This window comes from Pipistrellus kuhlii, unplaced genomic scaffold, assembly GCF_014108245.1.
Source record: "Pipistrellus kuhlii isolate mPipKuh1 unplaced genomic scaffold, mPipKuh1.p scaffold_m20_p_5, whole genome shotgun sequence".
Taxonomy (NCBI): domain Eukaryota; kingdom Metazoa; phylum Chordata; class Mammalia; order Chiroptera; family Vespertilionidae; genus Pipistrellus; species Pipistrellus kuhlii.
In genome coordinates this window covers 57442239-57455047 of record NW_023425551.1, presented here as the reverse complement: position 1 = coordinate 57455047, position 12809 = coordinate 57442239, and the positions used below count along the sequence as shown (strand labels likewise).

Sequence of the window (12809 nt, the reverse complement as noted above, 5' to 3'; positions counted from 1 at the left end):
TGGTGAAGGCAAAAATACTGAAATTATCAAGACTGATGGTTATAGAACTTCTAGGACAAACATGGTCACAACACTAAAAAGAAGCCCTATTTGATGTAATTTGTCTTCTCAGTTACCTCTTGCTCTCCCTTTATGGTATATTTTCAGCACTGAATGCATTGTAATCTATGCCTCTGGGTAAATAATTCAGACCAATAAAAGCAAATGCTTCTTAATGGTGTAACCCAAAGTGTGGTTCTCAGACAATGCTTGTTTGTGAGCAAGTTGTTATGGGCCCTCCAGGGAAAAACAAAAACAAAAAACTTATTGCAAAATGCAGCTTCAACTACTTTAGCAAGTGCATGTTTTATTTCAGCTGATCTTCATTTGTTTGTTTGCTTGTTTGTTTTATTTGAAAAAAAAAAAAGAAATTCTTAGTGAAGATATCAGCAAGTTGAGTTATATTCTAGTTCAAGCCCTTTCTGTCCCAGAGTACCTGACTGGGGACCAGCTGCCTTGAGTAGCACTGTAAGTCATTTATCAACCTTTTGAAACACACGGACAAATGGATCATCATATTATATTTATTATATCCCAAAGATAAATTCTAATCAGAATGGATAAAATATAAATTGCTTCTTGATTTATATAGTCTGTACCATAAAGTTTTCAGAAACACTTCTATAAATGTTTTCAACAACAAATGGTTAATTTAAATGGTTCCTGCCAGTAAATGACCCGATTTTGTAATTTGGGCAAAGAAACTACAAGTTTTCAAATAAGGAAAAAGTCTATCCTGAACATAATGCCAGAATAGGAACAGAAGCACATTGCTATGGTCTTAGGAATTGTTGACTTTAAGTCATTTGGGGACATGACTTTTGATAATAGTAGAATTTAGACATTGTTTCAGTGTCATGCTTACACCAAGAAAATTAATGAAGTCAGATATTAATTGGCTTTTTAGGGCCCTATTTTGGAATAAAATTTAGTTCCATATTAAATGACTAGAAGTCATGGAAGCATTTTCTTTTATTTCAAATAAAAATCACTACTCGAGATCATGGGGGAAATTGTGACTGAAGCTATTCAATAAATTCTCATACACACGCACACACACAAAATAGCTGGCATAGGATTAAAAAGTAGGACTAGCACTAGGAATAAATTATAAAGTGTCAGTGATCAACACAATAAAAATTAGATAAGCCCAAATCCAAGAGCTCCAATTCATCCAGTATTAGAAAGTACCGTAAGTAATGCAATAAAGAATTAGGGGAGAATACATCAATATATCCCCGTTCATAAAGCCAGAGTAAATTACCAGTGCCTTTTCCTTCCTCTTCCATCAGAGTACAAAGCCTGAAGAGAATCAGTTCCATATTAATTCTCGTTGTAAAGTTCTGACTGGCCCCTTCACAGCGTCCATGGCACAGTGGAATTTGTGAAGAGTAGTTTTGCTAACAGGGATATAGCAAACTTGGACCTTGCAATAGTGTAATATGTATCTCCCTTTAAATTTCTTTTTCTCCTCAGTGTTTTCTTGTACGTTTTGATGTACTGTCATATTATCACATTTTAATTATTCTTGCATGCCATAATGTCAGTTTGGTATAATGCTTAGTATATGAATATTCAAGACAGTATTTCATGTCTGTTTATTGTCTTGCACGCAGGTGAATCTGGTGTGGAAGAGTGGTCCCAGTGGAGCACATGCTCAGTTACTTGTGGTCAAGGGTCGCAGGTGCGAACCAGAACTTGTGTATCACCTTACGGGACACACTGCAGCGGCCCATTAAGAGAATCAAGGGTTTGCAATAACACTGCCCTCTGTCCAGGTAGTGTTAGCAGCAACTACAACTGTGGATGTTATTGAATTGTGTCATGCTACGCATTTGGAACGATTGATTTGTTATTTTCATGTGAACTGGGTATAGGCATTTTCATTAGAGTGGATAAGTGTAATTCTTACTCAACTGTGAAATTTTATTATGTATGTGACTATTGCTGCTTTCAGAGCAGTCAAGAAATTAGGTAAATGACTTCCCTACCCACTGAGCTATAAAGTTGAAATTTCTATATCTGCTTCTTATCAGATTTAAGGTTCAATATAAATTTCCTATTTTAGAGGGTGAAAATGTCCAATTGCATGTTTGAAGAATAGCATAACTTGCCAGCATGCTGGAAGTATGATCTCTACCCATTGTCTAAGACTGGTTGATATGGCCATTAAGAAAGCCAACTATTTTTCTACCATTTCTCTGATGCTACCAGGGAAAAAATAGTCTCCCTGACCAAAGGATTTTCTGTTAATTTATTTTATTCAAGTGGCTGCCCTCACCAGAGCTGTGCACTTCTTTTAAGCATAAAGTCGTTGTAAAATATATGTACCTGTGTGTTAAATGGGGCACAGCAAAATAGCTTGCTTACTTAGGGTCAGATTTCCCATGAAACACCAAAATTTTGGTCTCAGTTAATACATTGCTGCTCCTTCTCAAACCACTGACTTCCAGGTAGACACAAGTACTAAGAGGAATCTGGATTTTCTTTTAAGAAGTCCAAAGCATATGATATAGTGAAGCATCAGATTTATTTATTTTTTTCAGCCATTTGGTGGACGGCTGATGCAAACTTCCTGACTGCTGCACTTGCATTTACAGCTTTGCCAGAGGCTTCCATAGGGCGTGGGCATAAAGAGAGGGGCTGGCACTGCCTCAGCATTTCATCTGCTGAATCGTGCTTTAAAGTTTTCTGCTGAGTTTGATTTCCAGAGGTGGCTGGTTCTGCAGTTGCTAAAAGCAAGAAAGGAGTGTGGGTGGTATGGGGGAAGCACAGGGACAATCCCGATTTGCCAGCAGAATGGGCAAGGGCAAACCATTAAAAGACAGTGTAGAGGAGTAATTGTTTAATGGGTATGGAGTTCCTGATTTGCAAGATGAAAAAGTTGCTGAGATTTGTTACACAGCAATGTAAATATACTTCATAGGACTAAATTGTACACTTAAAATAGTTCTGATGCCAAATTCTGCATTATGTGTTTTTTTTTTATCACAAATAAAATAAAAGATGAAAGAACTAAAAGTTAAAGAATGTGGAGGAAGAATGATGCCATGAAAAGAGAAATGCTTTTATAGCAGAAATTGGAGATACAATTCAGGAGGTGAAGAGGGAATGAAAAGCTAGCCAGTGCAGAAAGCTAGAAGGAAGGGGAGACAGAGTAAATGATTTCTGTTGAAAACAAGAAAAATAAATGTCAGGAGGAATTGGGCTACATGAGAGAAACATCAAGTGAGAAATAAAAAGATGAAGAGGGGGGTGAAAATTCTTAAGTTAGTCATGGAAAGGAGAAGACAAGGAAAAAGATGATAAAAACAGGCCATATATCAAACAGAATCTAGGTATGTTTGTCAAGAGGAGAGAAACAAAGAGCAGGAAGGAGCTGGGGAGTTTAATAATTATAAAAATGCCTACATCCTAGGTAAAACAACCTCATGGGTAAATACTTAGGGATTTTCAGTGGAGTGTGGGTAGAGTACATTGTCTACACTAATACTAAAACTGGCTCCTATGGACAGTATTTGTATTAAGGGTTCCAGGATTGAGTTCTCTGCCCTTGACAATGAGAAACATGTCAATAGAAAATGAGTTGTACTTGACATATAAATGTATCTTGTCAGCATCCTTTTGAATACTCAAGATCCTTTCAACATTCAAGGGCAGAGTCTAATGGCAAATAGATGCCCAAATGGAAGTCTGCCGGTGCTAAAATGTTCACAGTTCTCTATTCAGGGCTTACTTTCCAGCCACTAGTAATGCACATTCATACAGACATTTGGAAATTTCCATCCATCTGCCGGGCTGTTGTTGATGAGTCTGGAGCTCATCACTAGGCAAAAAGCATCAGCAGTGGGACCAGAGTGTTCTCCCTTTCACTGTGGGTCTGATGTCCAGAAAACGGAGTGATATCCTCTGGTGTAAAGTTTTTTTCAAATATTTAAACCTTCCACTCTTGTATATACTAAAGACATGTGTACTAATTACTAGTTTCTCTTCACCATCACATATATCTAGGTTGTCTTTCTGAAATTGGCTAAATAATAGTGACAATAAGAAATGTGTACCTTTTAAACATTGTTATAGTTCAGATGTTGAATTAAAGAGAATGAAAAGAGAAATTTATTTTTTCATTTTTTTAACAAAAAGAATAATTTTGCAACTTCATTATTTTAAAAATGTAGAATAATTATTCCAATATGGGACATTGTGATATATTTTAGATGGTTATTGCATTTGTTATAAAATGTTTTGTGTTCAATATTTTGTTCAGATATTTGCCATTCTGATAAATACGTGTTTCTTTTCAGTATATCGTGAAAACAGTGACAAAAAAAGTGAATTTAAAAGCTTAAATAGTACCTTAAACAGTCTAAATATATTTCTAAAATAATACTTTACATTTCTAAAATTGCCATGAAGAAAATAAGCTCATAAATCAATAACCAGTGTGTCATACTGTGCATACTCAAGTGTATTTGGCAGTTAATTAATAAAAAGGATACAAGGACAAACTGCATATGAAAGTCACCTTCCACAAAATATGTGGAATGATAGAATTAGAGCTTACATTTATTTGCACTGTTAAAAGCAAATCAGTTGTTATAAATTAGTTACATTTTACCCATATTATTCAAATTTCAACGGAAGGGTTTTCTTAGTTAAATTACATAATACTATCTTAATATGGATCCTAAGATAAATATCCTATTGCAAAATTGTTGCTTTGAAATTATAGTTTCTTCAAAAACTCTTATTACTCAGAAAAGAAAATGATAAGGCTTAACAGAAAGTAAACTGAGGAAATTAGGAAGCTACATTAAATTGTTTATTTACTGTCCTGGTTTCTGAGTTATAGTTTTATGCCCCAAGGTTCCTCAACATCTATACTATTAACATTTTGACATAAATAAATCTTTGTTCTGGGGAGCTAGCCTGAACATCTTTGGATATTTAGCATCATCCCTGGCCTCTATCCTTAGATGGAGCAGTAAGTCTCCTCCTTCCCCTGAGCTGTGATGGCAAATCTCTCTGCATATTGCCAAATGTCCCCTGAGGGGCAAAACTGCTCCTGGTTGTAAACCACTAGTCTACTTTGTATGTATTCTGATCCCTCAAATTTCACTTAGGTGAAGAAATTGTTTTGGGGGGAAAAAATTGTAAATGTCAGTTTTCAAATCCATTTATTCTTAAGAAAAAGAACCATTTTACTTAAAGGAGTTTTTTGTGTTTTTTTTTAAAATATATTTTATTGATTTTTTACAGAGAGGAAAGGAGAGAGAGAGAGTTAGAAACATCAATGAGAAAGAATCATCCATCAGCTCCCTCTTGCACACTCCCTACTGGGCACGTGCCCACAAACAAGGTACATGCCCTTGACTGGAATCAAATCTCGGACCTTTCAGTCCGCAGACCGAAGCTCTATCCACTGAGCCAAACCGGTTTCAGCAGGAGTTTTTTTGTTGTTGTTGTTTGTTTTTTTAAGTTTTCCAATCTAAATCGTAAAATAATTTGTATGTTTACTTAAAATTCTGGTAGTAATATAATTTGTGTATTGTGTATTTACTTTATAAAGTATATACTTTTATTTTTAAAATATGTTTTTATTGATTTTTTAGAGAGGGGAAGGGAGAAAGAAAGAGAAATATGAATTGATCAGCTGCCTCTTCCATGCCCCCTACTGGGGATCAAGCCTGCTACCCAGGCAGTTGGGACTTGGGAGTTGAAGTGGTAACCTCTTGGTTCATGGGTCAATATTCAACCACTGAGCAACCCCGGCTGGGCATGTATTGTGTATCTCTCACTTCATCTCCAGGTAGCACAGATATTTAATAATATAATTATTGTCTAAGTATAGAAGAAAACTATAAAAACTGATTAATTTAACTTACTTTTCTTGGTTTTACTAGATAGGTTTTTTTCAAATCAACTAGATCATTTATGGATTTTCATACTTTACTGAAACATTTTTAAAAAGTATGTAATATTTGCCATTAAAATAAAATATCTAATTTTACCATATCTTATGAATGTCCATAAAATTTAAGATATGTGCTATAATTTCCTACTAATTCAAAACTATCTAAAATAACAAATTATTATGAATTTGTGTTATTTTCAAATGAAAAAAGTGTTTTTGCTTTTTTCAAATGACATAGAAGAGTCATAAAATTTCAACTGGAACAATAAAGACTGTTAAAAAGTAGTAAGTATCACTACCTTTCAGAGGATTATAGCTTTATAACTAAATGAAGCTATCAATATTAATATTTCTTTGAGATTAATAGAGAAATATTTGCCAGGTTAGCAGCTTTTTTTCTGAAATTACTCAATGTATATAGAATAACGTGATTTGATCAAGGGAAAATGAACATAACCAGCAATATGAATACCATGCAGACTATTAACACTTTATTTAGAAAATAGAAAGAAAAAATGTTTTTAAATGGAGAGATCTGGGTAATTAGAAATCAATGCAAAAATTTATTGAAAGTATATATTTAACATAAAAATATTCATATAAATTACTTTTAAAATATCTTGCTATAATTAATCTTATATGCCTATATGTACATATATGTATATGTGTATTTTTTAAGTATAATTTTATTTTACTGATTATTTCAGAAAGGAAGGGAGAGAGAGAGAGAGGTCAATTATGAGAAAGAATCATTGATAGGCTGCCTCCTGCACATCCCCTACTGGGGATCAAGCCCACAATCCAGGTATGTGCCCTTGACTAGAATCAAACCTGGGATCCTTCAGTCTGCAGGCCAAGGCTCTATCCATTGAGCAAAACCAGCTAGGGCTGTATATATGTATTTTTTTTTAGATTAAATACATACTTACTATTTATTCTTATTCCAATGAATGCAAATTGGCTTCAGTTGTCTCAAATTTATATGGGAAAAATATAAACATTGTAATTCATCTCACTCTTTTACTTTTTTTTTCTATATGCTTAAAGATATTTTTTCTAGCAAGTTTTATAGAACCTTAAAGAATTTGTCATTGAATAGTACTCAATTTGGCTATTTTTTCCAATATTTGAACATACATGAGTCACAAGTTGAAAAGCTCAGTAGCATAAAATAAAAGAGAATGAGTACCTCATAATTAAGGTATATATGTTTTTATAATAGCAACTTGGTCAGCATATATCAATATATGCAAAAATTTTATTTGTATTATCCATGGAGTGCTATTACTTATTGTCCCAAATATTAAGAATTCGGATGAGGTTGGTGATTTGGCAGTGGAAGAAAAGGACTTTTTTGTGGGGGAAAAAAAAACTCAATATTTATTGACAGTGATTATTATTTCTATTGTGTCAGTATTTCTGATCAAGTTTGAATTTATTGCAATGGTATACTTGAACTATTGCTATATCAATTAATTATGTTAGGCATAATCTTAATTAGATAATTTGTTTCTGTAGATATTTTTATTAATTAAGAGGATCCCCAGTGCTATCTTCTGGTTTCATGGCTATTAGAAAGAGATCTTCATATTTTTCACTCCTTTTAAAACAGGGTAAAGAGGAGGCTCTTATGTAAGTAGATACAGTTATTAAAATTTTCCCCATATTCAAAAATGGCTTCAGTGACAAAACTACATTTAGTTTTTAAAAAGCGAGGTTAAAAAGCTGTTTAAAATATGTGTCATAAATTTTCAGATTTTTTTTCTCCCTGACACGCTAAAAGTCATTAATCCTGAAACTTTGTGAGAAGAATTAGGTAGGCCCCTATCTATTTAAATGCAAAGTTAACTCCAGAGGACCTTTTTCCTTTTATGAGAAATGTACTTTTCTAATACTACCAAAGTTGATACTACTTTTAGTTAAAAATAGTTCATGTCTATTTTACCATGGAGGAAAGAGCTACATTTCCATTAAGCAAAGAAAACATTTAAACTTTATAACATGAATAACTTTAAATACAAAAAGGGACATGTAGTTTTCTTAATTACTAACTTTCTAATTACCTTTTATATTTTGTGGCAAATAAGAACCTTAACTGGATTTTTAAAATATATTCATACTTGTCTATTTGATTAGTGTTTTTTTTTTCTTCTTCTTAATTATAAGGAGAAAAAATCTTTGATTTTTACCTCTCTGCTTTTGTTGTTGAAGCTTCTTTGCTTTATTACAGTACATGGAGTTTGGGAGGAGTGGTCACCATGGAGTTTATGTTCATTTACATGTGGTCGAGGCCAAAGAACAAGAACAAGGTCGTGCACACCTCCTCAGTATGGAGGAAGGCCATGTGAAGGCCCTGAAACACATCATAAGCCTTGTAATATTGCTCTCTGCCCAGGTGAGTGTATTTTGCATCTGTAACCACTGCAATCTGTGTACTTTATATGTGGTCACTGATGTGTATTAAGAAATATTAGGAGCACAACCTTCATTCTGTCACATTGAAACATGGTTTTTGGTTATTGTTTCTTGGTTAAAACTGGGTTCCCTTCTTGATTTTGTCATATGTGATGGTGCATAATATTTCCTTGGCTGAATACTAACCATTGCTCACTTGATTGGATTTCTATAATTATGTATATTAATGCTTTCCACCAAGATTTAGGAGTCCCAAAGACTTGAGAATGACTATAGCCTTCATAATATAACGAGAGAGATTGGTTTAGAGCAGTCCTTTAGATGTTATTCTCTCACACTCAATCAAGGAGTGGAAATGTGCAAATGACCATGCATGAAAATGATAGATATTTCGTAGGAAATATAATCTTCTAAATTCACTGCTAGATGCATCAAATGGTTAGATCATAAAAATGGCATAATTATTGCAATTATAAAGACTATTTAATCTGTTTTTAGAGTGTATTTATATTATTTTAAAATTTTCTTTCCTTTAAAGTGTTTCAATTCTATTTTACCTATCTTTAATAATTTCATCTATTATTACAGAGATAAGTCTTCAAAATGATGTTATTTAGGTTATTGAAACATTCAAACCTAAAACCTGCAAAATGAGAAAGCTTAATCTTCAGTTTTAAGGGCTTCCATTTATAGGAGAAAATACAAGCACACGCTAATGATCAAATCTCCCAGGACTAGCTAAGGCATGATTTAGAGGAAGAGGCAGACACAAGTGGCAAATGACAAAGGCTAACAAGAGTAACAGATTCCAAAATACATTAATGATTCTTCTACTCCTAGAGAGATTTTCTCTTAGGCCTATTTAGCCACATATTCTGCATGCAAGCAACATATCTGGGATGCCAGTAATGTGCTCCAAACACATTAACTCACACAGTTTCATTTGTACTTTAAATTCTTCAAGTTAATATCCTATATTTTGAGACAATGATTCAAAGTTCTTCTGGAAATTTGAAACCATCCAAAATATAGATATACAATAATCATATAACCATCCAAAATATAGATATACAATAATCATATAACAAGATTATTTGTTATTTTATAAGATAGAGAAAGGCTAGTAGGTTCCTATATTTATGAATATACATTTAAAGATGTAATATTTATATTGAGTAACATTGTCCTCCTAGAATATTATGAATTATGAATATAACTCATACAATTTGGTGCTCATGTAATTATAACTATTGGGGAGTCAAAAATCATCATTTATTTTCATATTTACCCCCAGAGAGTTTATTTATGAAATCAGTTATGTTCTGTCTTATTTATACCTTTCTCTATAAACATACAGATACATACAGACACATAAATGCCCTGCCTTTTTCCCAAAGATTTGGGCAAGCTTATAGAAATTTTAGAATCTTTTTTTTAAGTGCTTAGTTTTGACATCTATACAATCAAGTACAGTTCACTTTTATTGTTTGTGAAGTATGAAAAAGTAGAAAACATGGAGAAATATAAAAGGATAGCTTACCGTAGAATCTCTTAACATATTAGGTTTTATTACTCCTTTTGCCTCATTTCTTCCCCAGTACAAAGACAAAATGGCACCGATCAGTTAAAATGTTATCCATCGGTTTTCTTATAGTCTACCTCCTAGGAACTTTTTTAGGAATAAAATGCTTAGATATCAATAGGGATAGGGATGCTAAGTTGTTAGAGTTCAGATAAGAAACTGCATTTGTTAAGTTGGATATAGTTGTTGCTTTATCATACAAGCAGGGACTGCATGTGTTTTCAAGGACTTGTTTTAACAGCATTACACCATCATTAGAATCTCTCTAAGACCATAAAAGTTGGATTGCTCTTTTTTGTATAGGTCCTTAATTTTTGGAAAGCATGATTATATTATCTATAAATCTTGCCTAACTCATGCTCTCTCATAAATGATCATTATGGAGCCATCTTCATTACTTAATGAATTTATCATGAGTCATTTATGACTCCTGTTATTTCCATTCTTGACTTATTTGCATTACAAAAGATGTACTATTCCCACCATGTATGCAAAAAAAATATTGGCTTTATGCTTTTGAAATATGTAAGATTTATTTGGTGTAAACATTTGGAATTCTCCTTAGAAATAATTGTCTTATTACTAAACTCAGGTATCTTTACTATATATAAAAAGCATCATCAACAAGATGTTAGACACTAGTGAGAAGAATATTTAGTTCCTGATCTCAAGAAATTAACAATTTCTTCATAGGATTCAGACATAAGCATGTGAAAATTTGAGTGCAGTTCTAGAAAACACATAGTCTTCCTCAAGTCCTGTTGGTGTGGCTCAATGGTTGAGTATCGACCTATGAACCAGAAGGTCACAGATTGATTTCAGGTCAGGGCTCATGTGTGGTTGTGGCCTCAATCCCTAGTAGAGGGCATGCAGAAGACAGTTGATCAATGATTCTCATCATTGATTTTTTCTCTCTCTCTTCCTCTCCCTTACTCTCTGAAATCAATCAAAATATATTTTAAAAAATATTTAATAGTTTACCTCAATGAAAGGTAGTGATCTTGGAACTCAGTGGGTTCAGCCTACATTTCTTTTAGCCAACCTCCCTGAGATTCCTAAGACATCATCTTAAGGAGTAAGACTGTCATAGGAAGTTAACCAGTAATGAAAACAGTAAGCCAAAGCTTACAATTGGTTCTCTTGGTTAGGCCAGTTGCAAAGTGAAGACCAGAGGAGATCAGAAGAACATTTGAAACAACAAATGTGGATTTGACCATGTGGGTTGTGGTAATGGACAGTGACATTTTTGTGTCGGATCATGTAAAACATAGAACCACTATATTAAAGTGAATGTTATGTAGAGGTGTTATATACTGTTTGCATCAAATAATGAAATACTTTTTATTTATGTAAATTTTGATATCAACTTATAAATAGAAGAGATCCTATTTTGATCAGGTATGTTTCTTAGTCAATGTTCAACTTATTCCTAATTCTTTTTAGGTTAGGGTACACCATTTACCTGGGATCTATTTATGGAGAGAAAATATAAAAGTGAAGTGTAGGTATGGTATTAACCTAGTTTGAGTAAATAGTTACTAATTTGTGTACCATGTCCAAGAATAAAGACTAGTGTTGATTAGGGGAAGGTGGGCGAGAGGTATAGAGCAACAAAAGGAAGTCACTATGATTCATTCACTGACTCATAAAAGTAATGTGAATTCATTTTCCACCTTTCCTCCTGTATACTGGTACTTGTGAGTGATATCTGGAAGGGTGTGTATATATGTGTGTATGATCCATTTCTTTTATCTCACTAAACTTAGAACTTCTGGCAATCCAATCTATTTTTTTTCCTATTTTCTCTGAATATTCAATGCAGTCGCTAACTGCATCAAGTTTATAATAGCATTAATTGATGTCTTTGAGGTCATTGGTATTCTGTTCCATTTCCTCTTTTTCCCTCCATGCAACTTTGTACCTGATAGTATCCAATAAATTATTGTTGAATGGATTTTCTTGACATGTACATAGCCAAATTTCTAGTACTCATTCCAAAATGTTTTTAGGATATTTTTTGTGAATATATTTAATAATACATTGATGTGGTATCGTGAAAGGAACTTGGACTTTTAAAAGTAGACCTTACTTTTCAATACCCGTGTTGCTTCTCTGATGCCTAGTTTCTTCACCTATGAAATGGGGACAACAGTAATACCATACAGGATGGTGAGAGGACTATGTGAGATGATAAGGGAGAGACCATGGTAAATACCTAACAGTGTATAAGTATTATAGCTATGCACTCCAAAGACCATCAGGATGACACCTGGACTTGCACAAGTTGCATTCGCTATTCTTGGCAGTGAGGGCATATCAACATAGGAACACAGTGGGACCCAAATACCTCTCTTATGTAGAGCAAGAGGCTTCAGTCTGCGGTGGACCTAAAATGTTGATTTCTCAGCAGCTATCAGAGGTTGTCCTGGCCAAGGTCCCTCTGCAGGGAACCGTTTTGGTGAGGACACTGAGTGGAAAGATGCTAATGAACGCTTGTCTGAACTTGGTTGAAAGGTCCTTGTTTGTCTCTGCATGAGGATGTTACAATTTGAAACTCAAATGCTACCTCATTAACCTGTTCTTTAATTGATTTGCATTTTATCTTTTTTTTTTTTAACTTCTAGTCTTTTGCATGGCAATAATATCATTGTGTCATTTCAGTGATTCCAGTGATCTTTGAGTTTAGCTTATAGGAGTTTAAGAAACTGTACCTTTATTAGTCCTGACTTGTTTTCTTTTATTATTTAATATTTTTTTCGCATTTAAATTTTGTCTTAACTTACCAACTTTTAAAAATGTTTTCTTAGCCTTTATCATATCTTGCTTCCATTTTTAATTTTTTCTTTATTGATTAAGATA

General features: G+C 33.5%; 1 protein-coding gene across 2 annotated transcripts in view; it reads left to right on the top strand.

The window, feature by feature from the left end:
• The window catches only part of ADGRB3 (adhesion G protein-coupled receptor B3), a 692295-nt gene that overhangs the window by 261667 nt on the left and 417819 nt on the right, over nucleotides 1-12809 (top strand). For both annotated transcript variants that reach the window (XM_036414772.2, XM_036414773.2), the window contains exons 4-5: nucleotides 1656-1817; nucleotides 8184-8348. In XM_036414772.2, the coding sequence (XP_036270665.1) occupies nucleotides 1656-1817; nucleotides 8184-8348 (327 nt within the window). The remainder of the gene's footprint in view (nucleotides 1-1655; nucleotides 1818-8183; nucleotides 8349-12809) is intronic.